Source organism: Rana temporaria, chromosome 8, assembly GCF_905171775.1.
Source record: "Rana temporaria chromosome 8, aRanTem1.1, whole genome shotgun sequence".
Taxonomy (NCBI): Eukaryota; Metazoa; Chordata; class Amphibia; order Anura; family Ranidae; genus Rana; species Rana temporaria.
Genome location: NC_053496.1, coordinates 114,097,721 through 114,116,557, shown reverse-complemented (window position 1 = coordinate 114,116,557; position 18,837 = coordinate 114,097,721). Strand labels below are relative to the sequence as shown.

The following is an 18,837-nucleotide window of genomic DNA, read 5'->3' as shown; positions in this document are numbered from 1 at the left end:
GAAATAAGGACATTTAAAAGCAAAATCTAAGGTAAGTGAAGGAGGACTGCACTAAGGTAAAGGAAGCTATTTAGGGAAAAAAAATTACCTTTACAACCCCTTTAAGCCTAACTCTGGGAAATCTGAAAATGCTGCCTGAGTGAGAGTTAACTGTGTGCTTAGTCTAAAGTAGAGTAATAGTAATTTAACCTACCTTATCCTCTGCTCCCCTGGAAGATGGTCTACCCTCCCCCCATGCTCTGGCGGTAGACTGTTCATTGGTATACTCAATGCAGGAATATGGATCCTGCACCTGTTTTAATTAGGTCTGGACCTTAGACTGCTGGAGCATGGAAGAGAAGACGCCATGTGGATGGTCTCGTAGTACAGAGGAGCAAGTAAGTTTATCTATTTTTACACGCCCCCTAGACCTAAATATGCTTTCTTTGCAGTGCTGGTGCATCCCTACTGCAAGTGAGTATTTTCACATTTCCTGGAATTCAGCTTACAATACCTACATATGAAAGGCCTGCTTATAGGGCAGCTATTCAGATTTTTGTATCATGGTCTTCTGACCTATAGCTTTTGAAGCATCATTATCACTGTTTGTGAATGCAACCTTGAGTCTTCCTATATCCAATTCATAATTTCCATAGTGCTAAAATCTGTACGCTCAAATCCAGCAAAAAATATTTTTGGATAACGTACAGAAGGTGTAGAGATAGGGTAGAAACTCTATGATATTTATATTATTGTCTTTGTCCCCTTTGGGGAGATTTCCCTTCAGCTACCTTTCTATTGACTCTGGTGTTCTAAACCTTACCCACTAGATCTAAATAATCTAAAAGAAAGGGCTTTTTTCGAGTTTTGAGGTGAAAAAAATATTTATTATATTTATTACCAATTGAAAGCTAAAGCAGGAAGTCCCTAAAGGCATTATTATTATTGTCAATTTAGGAGGGAAATGGCAGTACTACCTAGGGTGACCACGTGTCCCGGATTTCCCGGGACAGTCCCGCATTTTGCAGGTCTGTCCCGGGCACCTTCATTCCAGGACAATACAGTGTCCCGGAATGAAACTGACACAGCAGCCCCCTGAGCCAATCTGATGCCCCAAAAAAAGGCCACCACTTCACTGATTTACTCACTGACAGTACTTGTCCGGGTCGGGAATGCCTGGAGGAGTACAATCTTGTGTCCAATCACTGTGCTGTGATTCGTTACAGCACAAGCTGATTTTTGGGAAGGGAGGGTGTCCCCGAATGTTAGTTTGGAAATGTGGTCACCCTAGTACTACCGCTAAATAAAATCCTTTTTTTTTTTCATCGGAATAAATTAAAATGTAATTGGTTGCTGTGGGTTACTGCACATTACATATCATCTTTACACTATCTCTCCCAATAACCTGGACAGTGTACTTGGCTCAGACATGCACCTTCAAATATAGAGCCAACATTTAGAGGTTAAATTACATAAGCAGCAAACCCCTTGCAATAACTTCAGCAAATATATTTTTCAAACCCAATGGTTTATGAAATACCTACTACAAGCAGTTGTTTAGACATTGAGCTGTTTGATATGAAGAGATTTAGCAGCTATAAAACTCATATCAGCCTCTGATTGTGCTGAAACCAGTGTCCCATACACTGTATTAGCAATCTCTATGATCTACAGCTGCCTTATCAAAGTTTACCAGTGTATTTTGCTTACCAGGGCTGGAAATGAGTTTTCTGGGACTAAATGTATAAATGAGACCGGCAGTCATATGCTGACCTGTTGAGTCAAATCAAATCATGGCCGCCAAACAACAGACAGTCAAAGTGTTGACACATTTGTGCAGAAATAAAATGAACTGGAACAATGGGATTCAGATGAAGGCTTTCAAGTAAAAGTATTTTATTGTTTTTAGCCCCCCCTCCCAACTTGTTAAGACCCTTTATTCTTGATCAATGGAGGAAATTCACATCAGTGAAATGAAAGGAGCAGAGTGGATTTATGGTTGAACTGAAATACAGAAAGCCGTAAAATTATCTTGACATTTTTGTTTCCATTTTGATGGACTGTTTTGCTCGGTGCTACATTGCTTTGTTCAAGAAAGTGGATATATAAAATATTCTTTTTGCAGTTTAGAAGGTTTTTATTTTTCCTAGCACATGAGAGATAAGGAAATGACAGCTATATCATTTTATTTTAGGAGATTTCAGGGGGGAAAAAAAAGTAAATTGAGAGTCGATTGTGTTATAGCAGTTGTTCCGATACACATTCTAATGATGCAAGTGGGTATATGACAAGTGTGACACATTGCTTCTACTGAAAAGCAGTCTTCCGTCCTTATAAATATTATCTACTCCAAGTACATTCAGCAGAGCAATGCAACGAGCAGTGATGACACAAACTGCTTCTCTTTGCCTTGTTTAATAATGCAACAGTATTTTTTTTTAATTATGATGAGTTCCTTAAAGCGGATGTGCCACGGGAAAATAATATTAAAAGCCAGCAGCTACAAATACTGCAGCTGCTGACTTTTAATATTAGGACACTTACCTGTCCTGGAGTCCAGCGCCGATCGCAGCAGAGCACGAGCGATCGCTCGTCTCTCTGCTGCTCCCCCCGCCATCCACGCTCAGGGAACCAGGAAGTGAAGCGCTGCGGCTTCACTGCCCGGTTCCCTACGGCGCATGCGCGAGTCGCGCTGCGCCAGCCGATTGGCTCCCGCTGTGTGCTGGAAGCCGAGTGTTCCCAGCACACAACGGGCGACAGACGGGATGTGACGGAATGCCCGTCTTTTGCCCGTAGCGTCTGGCCGGAAGTGGGTGCAAATACCTGTCTTTAGACAGGTATCTGCACCCCCCTCCCCCCTGAAAGGTGTCAAATGTGACACCGGAGGGGGGGAGGGTTCCGATCAGCGGGACTCCACTTTAGGGTGGAGAACCGCTTTAACTTGTTGTACCCTGCTTCATTTAAGTTGGGTAGTAAGGTAAAATGCATGTAAGGAAGCTGTTATACCTGCTAAAGGATTTGTATTTCTGTTCATCCAGTTTTGAGATTTACACAGCTCTGTCTGGCCGGGGAGGAGACTTCATTTTTCTCTGCTGCACGGGGGGGGGGGGGGGATCTGTGACTGAACAGTGTAAGGAGAGGCACACACTGGGGCAGATCTAAAAAGATCTGCCCCGGCGTGGCGTATCTGAGATACGCTACGCCGCCGTAACTTACTTTTTTGGTTTGAATCCTCGGCGTAGTGTATCTCTCGTGGCGTAACGGCGCCTAATTCAAATCGGCAAGTGGGGGGCGTTTCATTTAAATGAAGCGCATCCCCACGCCAAACGAACTGCGCATGCGCCGCCCCTAAATTTCCCGCCGTGCATTGCGCTAAATGACGTCGCAAGGACGTCATTGTTTTGACGTGGACGTAAGTTACGTCCATCCCGATTCACGGACGACTTACGCAAATGAAAAAAAAAATTCAAATTAAACGCGGGAACGACGGCCATACTTAACATGGCAGGTTTAACTATAAGCCACCAAACAGCAGCTTTAATTATACGCCGGAAAAAGCCGACTAGAGACGATGTAAAAGAATGCGACGGCCGCTCGTACGTTCATGGATCGTCGGAAATAGCTAATTTGCATACTCAACGCGGATTACGACGGGAACGCCACCCAGCGGACGCCGAAGTATTGCATCTTAGATCCGAAGGCGTACGACGATGTACGCCTGTCGGATCTAACCCAGATGCCGTCATATCTTGTTTTGAGGATTCAAAACAAAGATACGACGCGGGAAATTTGAAAGTACGCCGGCGTATCAGTAGATACGCCAGCGTACTCGCTTTGTGGACCTGCCCCACTGTTCCTATTACAAGGGATGTTTACATTCCTTGTAATAGGAATAAAAGTGATCAAAAAAAGTGTAAAAATTAAAAAAAAATAAGTAAAAAGTAAAAGTAAAAAAAATGAAATAAATAAAAATTGAAAACGCCCCTGTACCCAGTAGCTCGTGCTCAGAAGAGAACGCGCACGTAAGTCCGACCCACATATGTAAACGCTGTTCAAACTACACATGTGAGGTATCGCCGCGTGCGTTAGAGCAAGAGCAATAATTATAGCACTAGACCTCCTCTGTAACTCTAAACTGGTAACCTGTAAAAAAAAAATAAAGCATCGCCTACAGAGATTTTTAAGTATCACAGTTTGGCGCCATTCCATGAGTGTGCGCAATTTTAAAGTGTGACAAGTATCTATTTACTCGATGCAACATCATCTTTCACATTATACAAAAAAATTGGGCGAAATTTTGTTATTTTTAATTCACAAAATCGTTTTTTTCCCAAAAAAGGCATTTGAAAAATGATTGCACAAATACCGTGCAAGATAAAAAGTTGCAATGACTGCCACTTTATTCCCTAGGGTGTCTGCTTAAAAAAATATATATATATATATATATATATATATATATATATATATATATATATATATATAATGTTTGGGGGGTTCTGAGTCATTTTCAAGCAAAAAAAAATATGATTTTTACATAAAAGTGAGAAGTGCCAGAATAGGTGCGGTATGGAAGTGGTTAATATCTGCCTCCAGCTCAGCCATTTTTTACATTTTCATTTTTCAAAAACTGATATTAGTGAGTAGCATTTTCTGTTTATTTTCCTGTGATGCGACATAGAACGCCTTCTCTGTTTTCGATAGGTACATTACTAAGAAAACAGATAAATTATATTGAATAGGAAAACAGATAGTTTAGCAGTGTAGAGATACTGAGTCAAATAAACTGAAGAACTGTCACAAAATGTGGTTAACCACTTAAGGACCGCCTCCTGCACATATACATCGGCAGAATGGCACGGATGGGAACAAGCACGTACAGGTACGTCATCTTTAATTGCCCAGCCGTGGGTCGCGGGCGCGCGCCCGCGACCTGGTCCGAATCACCGTGACCGCGGGACCCGCGGACCCGATCACCGCTGGAGTCCTGTGATCGGTCCCCGGAGCTGAAGAACGGGGAGAGCTGTGTGTAAACACAGCTTCCCTGTTCTTCACTGTGGTGCCGTCATTGATAGTGTGTTCCTTTTTATAGGGAAACACAATCAATGACGTCACACCTACAGCCACACCCCCCTACAGTTAGAAACACAAGTGAGGTCACACTTAACCCCTTCAGCGCCCCCTTGTGGTTAACTCCCAAACTGCAATTGTCATTTTTACAGTAAACAATGCATTTCTAATGCATTTTTTGCTGTGAAAATGACAATGGTCCCAAAAATGTGTCAAAATTGTCCGAAGTGTCCTCCATAATGTCGCAGTCACGAAAAAAATCGCTGATCGCCGCCATTAGTAGTAAAAAAAAAAAAAAAAAAAAATGCAATAAAACTATCCCCTATTTTGTAAACGCTATAAATTTTGCGCAAACCAATCGATAATCACTTATTGCGATTTTTTTTTACCAAAATTAGGTAGAAGAATACGTATCGGCCTAAACTGAGGATTTTTTTTTTTATATATATATATATTTATTATAGCAAAAAGTAAAAAATATTGCATTTTTTTCAAAATTGTCGCCCTTTTTTTGTTTATAGCGCAAAAAATAAAAACCGCAGAGGTGATCAAATACCACCAAAAGAAAGCTCTATTTGTGGGGAAAAAAGGACGCCAATTTTGTTTGGGAGTCATGCCGCACGACCGCGCAATTGTCAGTTAAAGCGACGCAGTGCCGAAACACAAAAACTGGCCAGGTCCTTTAGCTGCCTAAAGGTCTGGGTCTTAAGTGGTTAAACAAATTCTATGCATTGTTATCACTAATTTGTTATGAAAAAAATCTATAGTCATTTTGTATATGTTTAAATGTTTAAATATGAAACGGTACATTTAAAGAGTCTGTGTTCTAATTTTTAGCCAGTAGTTGGAGCTCTAGACTATTTTTACATGTTTCCCAGGTTTCTGTTAGATAAGTTGAGGATGCAATTAAACTAGAACAAAGACTCATCTCCTTCACTCGCCTTCACTCCCCTTTCCTGCTGGCCTGCGCTCCATCATAGATTCCTTCTTAAAAGAAGCAACTTGAACTGCACTGTCTCTCGAAAACCCATGCCCATATTTTAAAATGTTACAGAGGTTAAGGCAGCAAGATCTGGCAGTGACTGGGATGTGCGTCTGAAATGAGAGGTCAGAGTCCAGGATTACACCTGTCACCAGTAGCCGAACTGATAGTTGTGCTATTGATCTTGATGGAACATAGGGGAAGTAATTTGTTCTGAGCTAAGTTTTAAAAAGATTTGAATTGAAGTGCTGTGATATCTTACTGATATGCTCATTATTAAGTAGTAACTACTGTAGGAGACTGAACAGGAGAGCTGTGTAGAGATAGATTTCCCTGTCATCAGCATCCTTATCTGTATTTTTTTTAATACATTTTTTGATTCATTGAGTTATACTGTAGGATGTATTTATACTTGTTTTGAAATCATTTTTGGGAGTATCTTTGACTTTAGTAGGTATACATTTGTTTTTAACTTGTGTGTTTGTGTGTCTTTATACTTTCTTTGTAATTAAATGTATTTAATATACAGCTAGTTGCATACGAGTCAATTATATATTTTTTATTATTGTTTTCTATACATTTTCATCAGAATTTCCATGGAAGCCCTATAATCATTATTTTTACAGTTAAAGTGTGTTGAAGGCAGATGTAAGAATAATGAGTAGTTGCCATTAGATTTAGCAGTTAGTAAGTTATTTGTAAATTGTTGTTAAATGTTGTGAGAGAAGCAGTGCAGACAGTTGTAGACTAGGGGGCAGATCCACAAAGATATTACGCCGGCATATCTCTTGATACGCCGCGTAATTTTAAATTTAGCACGTCATATCTTTGTTTTGTATCCTCATAACAAGATACGACGGCATCTCGGCTAGATCCGACAGGCTTACGTCTTAGTAGGCCGTCGGATCTAAGCTGCAATTTTTCGGCGGCCGCTAGGTGGCGTTTCCGTCGAATTCCGCGTTGAGTATGCAAATTAGCTCGTTACGGCGATCCACAAACGTCTTTTTCCGGCGTATAGTTAAAGCTGCTGTTATGAGGCGTACTCAATGTTCAGTATGGCCGGCGTTCCTGTGTACAATTTTGAATTTTTTACGTCGTTTGCGTAAGTCGTTCGCGAATAGGGATTTGCGTAGAATGACGTCACCGTCGTGAGCATTGGCTTGTTCCGGGTTAATTTCGAGCATGTATACACCAAAAAACCGCGCTATCACAACACCGTAAATTCAGGCAGCGGCTAGCGTGTGATGACAAGAAAATAAAATAATATAAATTGGCGCGGCTTTTTATATTATTTTAATTTCGAGCATGAGCACTGGGGTACCCCCACGGACGGTGCATGCGCAGTTAAAAAAAAACGTTGTTTACGTTGGGTCACAACGTATTAATATAAAACACGCCCCCATTACATCCATTTGAATTCCGCGCCATTACGCCGCCCAAAGATACACTATGCAGCCGTAGGTTACGGCGCAAATTCTTTGAGGATTCGAAAAAAAAGAATAAAGTTACGGCGGCATAGTGTATCTTAGATACGCTGCGCCCGGCGCAGAGGTACGTGGATCTGCCCCTAAATGTTCTAGGATTTTGGAGGTAAATGGGGGCTAGGAGATCCGTCTTAGGTTATTCAGACTGGTGAGGTTCAATGAGGGCTTTTTATATATGGGGCTGACCAGTGCATAGGTTAGTGGGAAGATGGAGATACCAGTAGAGAGTGTGAGGTTGAATATGCATGTAAGAGAGCATAGGATAGAGATAGATGGTGTCTAGAGTAGTTTTTTAAGAATAGGGTCCAACAGACTAGTGGTGTGGCTGTCAGAGAAAAGTTTAGCAACTTTGTAGTGACAGAGTCAAAAGAGGAAAGTGGTGGATGTGATGGTAAGTTTTCCTCCTTGTCACTTTTTTCTGCCAATAAATGTCCTTAGTCTGATGGCCAGCATCATTCAACCAATTTTCTCTGAGCCAAGGTTGTCCTAGACCAGGCCCTGTGACTATACAGAGAAAGAAGGAGTAGCATAATGATTAGATAGATTGTACTTTACAGAAATATACACATTTTTTATGCTGACTAGTTGGAGAGGGAGTTGGGAATTGTACTGTTCTGTCAATTGCCCTGCTCCTGTATACTTTTCAAAAATGAATTAATTTTAGTCCAACACAATAAAAGTCTGTTTGCAGTTCAGCAAAGCAGCATACTAACTTGTGAAATTTGGCTAGTTCACTGGTGCAAATCCTTAACTGCTGTTTGTAAATAAACCAGCAGAGGGACTGTCATTTAGCAGTGCATAACAAGCACTAAATTTCAGATCCCTAGCCACTTTCTATATTTAAACAAACAAGCCAGGGATAATGACCATATTTGTCAATTACATCACCTAGCATCCCCTGGAGGTTTGCTTTGGAACAGAAGCCAGTTGGTGTTCTGTTTCGGGGTAGTAGCTCAGTGGGACTGCATTGTTGGGTCACGGGTTGCACAGATGTGAACAGGCAGGGTTGGGATCAAATTATTTTTGTTCATTGGACCTTTTAAGAAAAAAATAAGATGCAGTCCCCCTTAAAATATTATATCAGGCCCTTAGAGAGAAGTAAGCATGCAACCCCTTCTTTCCTGATCCATACCAGGCCACGTCATTTTGAACATTGAGTTGGTATTCAAGCCTCCTACCCTGCAAGACACCTTGTCCCCATGTCAAGGGGGAGAGGTCCTCGTTTCCACATCCTGTCCACCAAAAGGGACTTTTCAGATTCTGAATCAATTATAAATGCAGTGCCTGAAGAAATCTGGACCATCAAGGGGAATGAGTACAGGGTACATTAGTACCCCTTTATACTCATTCCCCTTAAAAATTATAAATGTAAATGCAACAAAAATGCCCCTTTATTAAAATTGGCATTACATTTTTTTTTCTATTTTACCAATAGTTTACAAAGTAGCCTTAAAAATGGCCTGAAGAAAATAGCAGGATTCAGCTTCCATAGACTTCAATATGGCTTGGTGATATGAGCAGAGTTCTTGGACCTGCCATTGGGTTCTGCAAATCTCCTGCAAATACATTTTGCTCATTTGCTCAGCTCAAAATTATTCTGAGTGGTTGTCACTTGTCAGATTTGCTTGTTAGATTTGGTATGTGCACACATCTAAGGTTTCCGCCTATCCCGTGCCAACCAAGACATGAGTGTCCATATTCATTATTTGAAAGATTTGAGTTTGGTCATATCTGTATTTTACTGTATTTTTCCTTTTACAAATACCTATATACAATTTTAGCTAAATCACAAGCTCTTTACACTCTGCTTTAATTGTTAAAAATTGTTACATTTTGATTTGCTTACCACATTTACTACTTAAATCATTTGAAATTTGCCCATATGTTTCAATACGGATAGGCGGTATACCTGTACTATTTAAATTTAATTCATTCAATTCATCTTCACAGAAAACTGAGCAACATATGCTATTATGTTCAGTGGTTTATTTTTGCCTTGTAATAGTATACTGTTCTTCTCACTCAAATTAGTACATTACTTGTCCTGTAGTCAGCCTTATTTTACCATACATATGCATTTGCTGCTCTCAAATGCATTCAGCATTACATTGGTGCAGGAATATTTACTATGGCATCCGCAGTTGATGTCTTTTGTTTACGGAACATAACACAGAAATAATCCAGGTTATTTTGGGTACAATGAGTCTACATCTATTTAAAATTTCTCAGCAACTTGAGAATAACTGACATGACAAGTTTCTGTTTCCGAGATGCCGGATGTTACTCTATTTCCAGACATTGTAGGAATTGTTTTTATTGTTCCTAAGTCTTTAGCAATGCTATTTAAAAATGTCTTCTTCTATTGTTTCAGCTGGCAACTTGGGATTCCATAAGAGGCCTTAATGGAAGCCTGCAAGAGAAGAGACTTGACAATGACCTACAAGGATTAACGCTGAAAGTGGTGACTATCTTGGTATGGTACTGCAAAAAACAAAACATCTAAATGTTTCTTTTTCATCTTGTGCAAAATTTGACAGTGCTTTGATTTTCTCTGTTCCTTTTCTCCGGTAGGAGAGACTACATAAAAATATGGCAATAAAAACTGTATTTTATACATTATAGTAGCTGTTTTACTTTGTGTTTTAACAAATCTCTGTGAGCGCTGAGGGAGAGATATAGAACATTGTTTTATTTTTTTCTCAATTTTTGATTCGTGTATTTTGTACTGTTTCTACATTTTCACCTAAGTCAAGCTCTGTTTGAACAGATATGCAGCTTTATATTGTTTAGATTAATGTTCTGAAAAATGAAGATAGTACTGTATGTACTGGCATGAAGGAATTTCTTATAGCTACCAATTTCATATTTTGAATGCAGTTTAGAAAATAAAAGTATGCATCTATAAGAAAAACCTCTTGTTTTGCCCCTTTCCTAAGAGTTTATTTTATTAATTTATTTATTGTAGGCATTTATATAGCACCAGCATTTTACATACAGTGCCCTGAATAAGTATTTATACAACCAAGTCAAGTTACAACAAAAAACTTAAATGTATTTTATTAGGATTTTAGGTAATATACCAACACAAAGCGGCACATAATTGTGAAGTAGAAGACAAATTATAAATAGTTTTCAACATTTTTTTTATGTGAAAAGTGTGTTGTGCATTTGTATTCCCCCCCCCCTTTATTCTTATTACTAAAATCTAGTGGAACCAACTGCCTTCAGGAGTCACCTAATTAGCAAATAGAGTCCACCTGTTGGTCATTTAATCTCAGTATAAATACAGCTGTTCTGTGAAGCCCTCAGAGGTTTGTTAACAAACCTTTTTTAACAAAGAGCATCATAAAGGTCAAGAAACACACCAGAGATAAAGTTGTGGAGAATATTAAGGCAGGGTTAGGTTATAAAAAAATATTCCAAGCTTTTAACATCTCACAGAGCACTGTTCAATCCATAATCCAAAAATAGAAAGAGCATGGCACAACTGCAAACCCACCTATACTGACAGGCCAGGCAAGGAGAGAATTCATCGGAGAAGCAGCTAAGAGGCCCAAAGTAACTCTTGAACTGAAGAGAGCCACAGCTCAGGTGGGAGAATCTGTTCACAGAAAAACTATTAGGCCACGTACACACGGTCGGTCCAAACTGATGAAAACGGACTGAAGTTCAGTTTCATCGGTCCAAACCGACCGCGTGTATGCCCCATCGGTCTGTTGTCTTTCGGTCCCAAAACAGAGAACTTGCTTTAAAATCGAACCGATGGACGCCTGACCGATAGGTCAAAACCGATGGTTAGTACGCAAAAGCATTGGTTCCAAACCCGCGCATGCTCAGAATCAAGTCAACGCATGCTTGGAAGCATTGAACTTCATTTTTTTCAGCACGTTGCGTGTTTTACGTCACCGTGTTCTGACCCGATCGGTTTTGGAAACTATGGTGTGTACGCACATCAGACCATCAGTCTGCTTCAGCAGTGAACTGATGAAAACGGTCCGTCTGACCATTCTCATTGGATGGACTGATTGTGTGTACGCGGCCTTAAGCCCCATACACACGGTCACACTTTTTGCCAACCAACTTCAAAATCTGCAAGTTTTCTAATTTGTCTGACCGTGTGTACGCTCCATCGGACCAACTTTTTCAGGTATCATCCAACAAAAAGTTGGGTCTGAAAACGGACCAACTTTTCGGCAACAAAAGTCAGATGGTGCCTTGTCTGACTGTGTGTACAGCAATCCAACCAACTTTTTGACAAAGTGCAAATATGCATGCTCAGAACCAATGTTAAAAGCAACAAACAATAGCAGAAGTTAACCAAAGGGTGGCGGTAAAGAGCAGAAAATAGCAAAAAAAACATGTGATGTTAGGAAAGTTTTAGAAAAGTTTGCAGAAAAGTCTGACTGTGTGTATGCCATGGGTGTGGCCGGACAAATCAATTAGGAAAAAAATCCAAGGGAAATTTTGTTGGATGTCTCACTGTGTGTATAAGCCTTAAGTTGTGCACTCCGGCCTTTATGGAAGAGTGGCAAGAAGAAAGACATTGTTGAAAGATAGCCATAAGAAGTCTTGTTTGCAGTTTGGCAAGAAGCCATGTGGGGGACACAGCAAACATGTGCAAGAAGGTGCTCTGGTCAGATGAGACCAAAATGTTACTTTTCGGCCTAAAAGCAAAAAGCTATGTGTATATTAAAAATTAAACCGTGCTATACTAAAAAACAACAAAAAGGCAACCGCTCAATGTGGGATACACACATGAATAGATTGAAGGAAAAGGGGAAAGCTGCACCAAGTAAATTAAAGATTAAATACAGTATATGATAAAAGTTTGAGAAAGTTAATAGTCCATATGAAGAACCAGTCCTCCTTAAATTGCACCACAGTGACTCCACATAAGGAAAAGGTGCCCAACCACCGTAACATAGACCAAATGGCAAGCATAAAGGACAATAGGCTATAACCCAGCCACAGGCTTTAGCTTGCAATGCTGACCTCTCGAACACACAGGAAACAGACTGGATGGCTCAAAGTCTCCCCTAGGAGTCTCATATAATACGTGTCCGTGATTCAGTCATACGCTCAAAAGGAAAGAAAGCTGACCATAGTGTGATACAGTCTCAAGGATTTATTTAAAAAAATATATAGTATTGCACTTACATATACACATACATATATAGAAGAAATTTGCATTAAAAACAAATGCTGCTGGCAAATACAGGAGCTTGTTCTCTGTGATGAAACGCATCTGGGAGGGCACGTACTGACGTCACCACATCGTTTTAGAGGAGGACAGGCGGGGGGAGTGGCGAGAGAGTGGCCCCCCTCCTGAACCGTACCTGGCCACATGCCCTCAACATGGGGAGGATATCCCCATGTTGATGGGGACAAGGGCCTCAACCTCACAACCCTTTCCCGGTGGTTGTGGGGGTCTGCGGGTGGGGGCTTATTGGAATCTGGAAGCCTCCTTTAACAAAAGGGACCTTCAGATTTTGCCCCCCTATGTGAATTGGTAATGGGGTACATTGTACCCCTACCATTTTACCCAAAAAAATGAGAAAAAAAGGAAAAAAAACACACACACAAAGTTGGGACAAGTCCTTTAATAAAAAAAAATTCCATTGCCGTAATCCTTCTACGAGTCCGACTCACCAATACCAACGATACCGGGTCCATAGGAGGCTCCCGGCTGAATGGTGCACGACCCGTCTGACAGCTCTTTTATAACTAAGGGTGGAGCCACCCATGACGTGGATGGGTGACCCCGCCCCCTGTGATGCAACAGGGGTTTCCCGTGATGCATCGGGGGGCGGGTCATCCGTGACACCATGGGGAAACCACCAGAAACCCCATTGCATTAGAGGGGTAATTGTAATGTATATTTGTATGCTTTAAAACAAACAAATATAAAGCTCATCCCTACCCAGCATGCTTTGTAAACAGATGATCACAAATATACTCTGTAAGGCTGGGTTCACACTATTGTGGTTTCCCCGCATCCAATTCGCGTAGCAGGAGATTGTGACTGGATCTCTATGGAGCCGGTTCACACATTTCCGCAGCGGCTCTGGTGCGAATTGCACAGGAGCCCTGGTGTGTCTCTTGGTCCATTTCACGTCCAAATTCAGCCCAAAATTCGGGCTGATATTGGACCTGAAACGGTGAATGGAGACGCACAAGACTCCTGCTGTGAGCTGCTGAGATTTCTAGTTTGAAACCAGCTTAAGGCAATGTTTATTTGTAGATTTATACAACATAATAAAAACAAGTTATAAAATGGAAAATTTATAAATGGGTTAAGCTTCAAAAAAAGTGTCTAAAGTGAGGTCAAGTTTGTGTTTATGTTGCATATTGGAGAAAGTGTTTTTTTTAGCACATTATATCAGTATTTTTTTCAATCTTTTGCCTGGTTTTATCATTTGAGTAGAATCCAAACAGGAAAACCTGCAGTGAAATTATAATTACTGTGCGTGCAAAGAGCCAGAAAAATTATTTTATACAATTCAGAGCATGTATGTTTGGAGAGGAGGATGTTAGTAGGTTATTTCAGACTATAGCAAACGGTACTTACTGTATATACTCGAGTATAAGCCAAGTTTTTCAGCAATTTTTTTGTGCTGAAAATGCCCCCCTCAGCTTATACTCGAGTCCCCTTTTTGCGCCTGATCTCCTGGACTTTGGGGACCCGGTACGGGCACACATATTGCCCCAGTTCTCCTCTACAAGTGTAAAAAGTTTTCTGTCTGGGGGACCTACGAACGGGGAGCACCAATTTTTAAAAGCTGGGCACCCCTTCCATAGACTCCCATGTTAAACGTAAGTCTAGTCATGGACACAGTGAGGCATGGACACAGTGAGGCATGGACACAGTGAGGCATGGACACAGTGAGCCATGCACAGGGACACAGTGAGGCACAGTGAGGCACAGTGAGGCATGCAGATGAACACCCTAGGCTTATACTCGAGTCAATAAGTTTTCCCATTTTTTTGTGGTAAAATTAGGTGCCTCGGCTTATATTCGGGTCGGCTTATACTTGAATATATACAGTAAATGCCCCTATGCTGTAAATTTGGTTATGCATATCAGTAGGCTTGCCATTCATTTTATACATGCAAATTAAATAAAATGTAAAATTTGCATATTTCCTATTTCGATTTCATTTGCTAAGCCTGATTTATAAACTGAAGATTTTTTTTTCCATTCTTAGGAGGAACCTTTTGTGATGGTAGCAGAGAACATACTTGGTCAACCCAAGAAGTATAAAGGTTTCTCAGTCGATGTCCTTGATGCATTATCTCAAAACCTTGGCTTCAAATATGAAATTTACCAAGTCCCTGATGGGAAGTATGGACATCCGCTTCCTAATGGTTCCTGGAATGGCATGATAGGAGAACTTATAAATAAGGTAATAAACAGCTAAGAATATAGTAATTTGCCTAGATTTTAAAATCAACATACATTTTCTGTTAATTCAGTATCACTGACTGCATGTCTGTCACCCATAAAAGTGCATATTGTACAGTTTAGCTAATATGAATCTTATGCCGCGTACACACGATCATTTTTCGGCTTGCAAAAAACAACGTTTGTCATCCTCTTGAAAACATTTTTTTTCCAACTTCATCATTAAAACGACGTTGCCCATACACGATCGTGAAAACAAATGCTCTAGCAAAGCGCGGTGACGTACAACACGTACAACGGCACTATAAAGGGGAAGTTACATGCGGATGACGCCACCCTTGGGGCTGCTTTTTGCTGATTTTGTGTTTGTAAAAGACGATTTGCGCTTTTCTGTCTGTTACAGCATGATGAATGTGCTTACTCAATTACGAATGGTAGTTTTACCAGAATGAGCGCTCCCTCATAACTTGCTTCTGAGCATACGCGGGTTTTTCACATCGTTAAAGCCCACACACGATCATTTTTTACAACCTGAAAAACGACATTGTTTAAAACGTCGTTAAAAAATAGAGCATGTTCGATTTTTTTTTTTTGTCGTTTTTCATCACCTGAAAAATGCTCTGAAGCCCACACACAATCATTTTAAATTACATTTTTAAAAAACTAATTTTTTTACAACCCGAAAAATGATTGTGTGTACGCAGCATCAGAATGAGCTGTTCACAGTGCATAGAAGAAAAAATGTTAACATTCTTAATGAAAATTAAACTTGTTAAATTACAATTTCTTTTAGCCTTGGTTTAAATCATCACTAGAAATAGTATGGGGGAATCAGTTCCCTCCCCCCCATCCAATGTTTTTTTTATTAGTTACAGCATAGGCACTTACTGGTATAATCGGAGGTCATGGTTCATTTTGGAGTGTGGTGAAAGACATCAAGGTATCAAGGTACCCAAGTAAAGTGACTCCAAGGAGAAACACACAGCAGTATAATTATCAAAAATTATGTTTATTAATACAAATTGGAAAATTCACAAAAAAGCAACCATCACCACACCATCATAAAAACATTCATGACAACTTTGTAAGGAAATCATAAAAGGGGGACTAGGGGTCTCATTCATAACCTGACAGCTGGCTGAATAAGCTGAAGTCTAAAGCAGCACTTAGTAGTGAACAGCAGTGTCCAATATGGGAGGAAAGTTATACATGACTTTGATGGGACTTTGACGTGACTTGAAGCAATGCCTGTGTAATCTTGAAGTCTATGGACCTCAAGTCGAGCCAAATTAGTGCAGGGACTACTTTGAAGTCACGCAGATATGAACAGTACTCATTGGGAATTGGTACGACTTGTCATGCGAGTTTTCAGTCCCAAGTCGCAGGACAAGTCGCACAAAAGTGAGAAAGGGGCCTTAGCTGACATTTTGTACATATATACCTATATTAAGGTATAAATTGCCACCCACATACTACTTGGACCAAGAAGGGGGTTGTAGTCTGCCAAAACCTGTCCTTAAAATATAATTGTTAGTGCATAAAAAAAGAAGAGTATCAAGGACATACCTGAACTGTATGGCTACAACCACCTTAGGCCAAACCCCTATAATGCACTTAGGAGACACCATACTTACATAGTATGTAAGGTTGAATTCCATTCCATCCAGTTCAACCTGTGTAGGTGTGTGTGTATACTGTATGTATTATGTCTCTACCACTTCCCATATCCCTGTACATTGTGTTCATTAAGATTCTCTTCTAAGAGTTTTTTGAACTCTCACCACGTGATCGCTCTATCCAATGACGGAGCGATCACTTGTCAACAAACCGGCATCATGGCCAGTTCAGCGTGCACTGCGGTGACTCTCTCTCCCCTCCTCATGCGCTGTATCAGTGTGGGGGGAGGAGAGAGAAACACTGCAGCAGTGTGAGCTGGCATAATCCTGTGTGTCTACAGTGCCATCAAAGTGTCCCATCAGTGTCAATACAGTGACCCATCAGTGAAATCACAGTGCCCCATAAGTGCCATTTGTGTGAATACATTGCCCCATCAGTGCCATATCAGTGCCCCTACAGTGCAATCAATGCCACTACAGTGCCAATCAGTGCCCTACAGTGTTCATCAATGCCCTACAGTGCTTATCAGTGCCACTACAGTGCATATAAGTGCTCATCAGTTAGACACCAGTGCCCCATGGTACACATCAGTGAGTGCATATCAGTGCTAATCAGTGACCTATAGTGACCTATCAGTGACCTATAGTGCTATCAGTGTCCTACAGTGCCATCAGTGAGTGCTCAACAGTGCCACTAAAGTGATCATCAGTTCCAGTGCCCTATTAGTGCCCAATAGTGCACATCAGTGCCCATCAGTGAGTGCTTATTAGTGCCACCCCCTAAGTGGATCTTCATCAGTGCTCGTCAGTGCCATTAAAAAGTGCTTAAAAATGCATTTTAATTTTCTTTCTACATTTTCTAAAACTTGTGAAAAAGAATGACATGTTCAAAAGAGTCATTATGCCACATATAATATACTGTACATTGGGGTGTTTGATTTAAAAAATTGGGTAATTGTGTGGGTGTTTCCATTGTTCTGGTGCTCCAGGGCCTTCAAAAGTGTTATAGGTTGTCAGGAAATTAGATGTGCAATGTATGTCTCTAGAACACCTGACTGTGCTCCCTGCTTATAGGGCCTCTCTATGTGGCTAGGCTGTAAAAAAAAACTATCACACATGTGGCATTGCCACACCAAAAGAACCAAAAGAAAGCTCTATTTGTGTGAAAAAAGGACACATATGTCATATAGGTACAGTGTTGCGTGGCTCAGTAATTTTCATTCAAAATGTGATGTGAGAGCACCAAAAGCTGAAAATTGGCCTGGTTAGGAAGGGGGTATAAGGGGGTCTAAGTGCCCAGTGGGCAAGTGGTTAATGCATGCTAATATTCTACTGGCCTTGCTCGTTGAAGGTTGACATTGCATGCTATTGTTGACTCTGTCATCAACTAGGGCCTCCAGATCTTTTTCCATCCTCAATTCCCAGGCCTCCCCTAGCATGTAACTTGCATTCATTATTTAAGCCCCTAAGACATTACTTTACATTTCCCTACATTGAACCTCATTTGCCATGTGTTTACCCACCACTTTATTTTATCAAGGTCTTCCTGTTGTAAAGCCATTGTCCTGCTTAGCTAAACACTGAGATTGAACTATTTATCCCAATCTCTATATAATTTATGAACAAGTTAAATGGGATCGGTCCCAAGACAGAGTCCTACGGTGCCAACATATAACTGCAGACCATTCAGAAGATATTCCATATATCATGCCCTGGTAACCAGTTTACTATCCAGGTACATACACTATCGTCAACACCAACAGACCTCAGTTTGTGGATTAAGCGTTTATGGGGTACCCTGTCAAATGTTTTGGAAAAGTCTAGATATACCAAATCCACTGGCATTCCTTTATCCAGATTACAGCTCACTTTCTCATAGAATGTTATTAGATTGGTCTGACAAAAACAATCTTTCATAAATCATTGCTGGTTACTAGAGCATCTTTACACAAGCTATGTGTGACTTAATGATGGAGTCCTTTATTCAGTGAAAGCAAGATGTACTCTATTATGTACTCTATTAGTCAAAACATTCTATTTTTTAATTCCACTTGATCATTTTATATGGCGTGTGATTTTTAATGATTGTTTTACTTTACCTAAAAATGTGCTTCTGACGTAAGTATAGCATGATATGTTTGTTGAACAAACTTACTCTAACTTATTAATATGCATTTTAGAACCTCTACTGTATTGTCTTGTAGTACAGAAACCTCACAAATATAGCAGTGTATGTTGCTGTTTCACATATTTATTTATATTTTCATCATGACTTTAAATAAAATGTAGTTAAAACAATGACATACT

The 18,837-nt window shown here is 40.3% G+C and overlaps 1 protein-coding gene across 3 annotated transcripts in view; it reads left to right on the top strand.

Annotated features, from left to right (window-relative positions):
• The window catches only part of GRID1 (glutamate ionotropic receptor delta type subunit 1), a 1,428,863-nt gene that overhangs the window by 1,190,418 nt on the left and 219,608 nt on the right, over positions 1 to 18,837 (top strand). For all 3 annotated transcript variants that reach the window (XM_040320512.1, XM_040320513.1, XM_040320514.1), the window contains exons 9-10: positions 9,884 to 9,985; positions 14,718 to 14,915. In XM_040320512.1, coding sequence (XP_040176446.1) covers positions 9,884 to 9,985; positions 14,718 to 14,915 — 300 coding nt within the window. The remainder of the gene's footprint in view (positions 1 to 9,883; positions 9,986 to 14,717; positions 14,916 to 18,837) is intronic.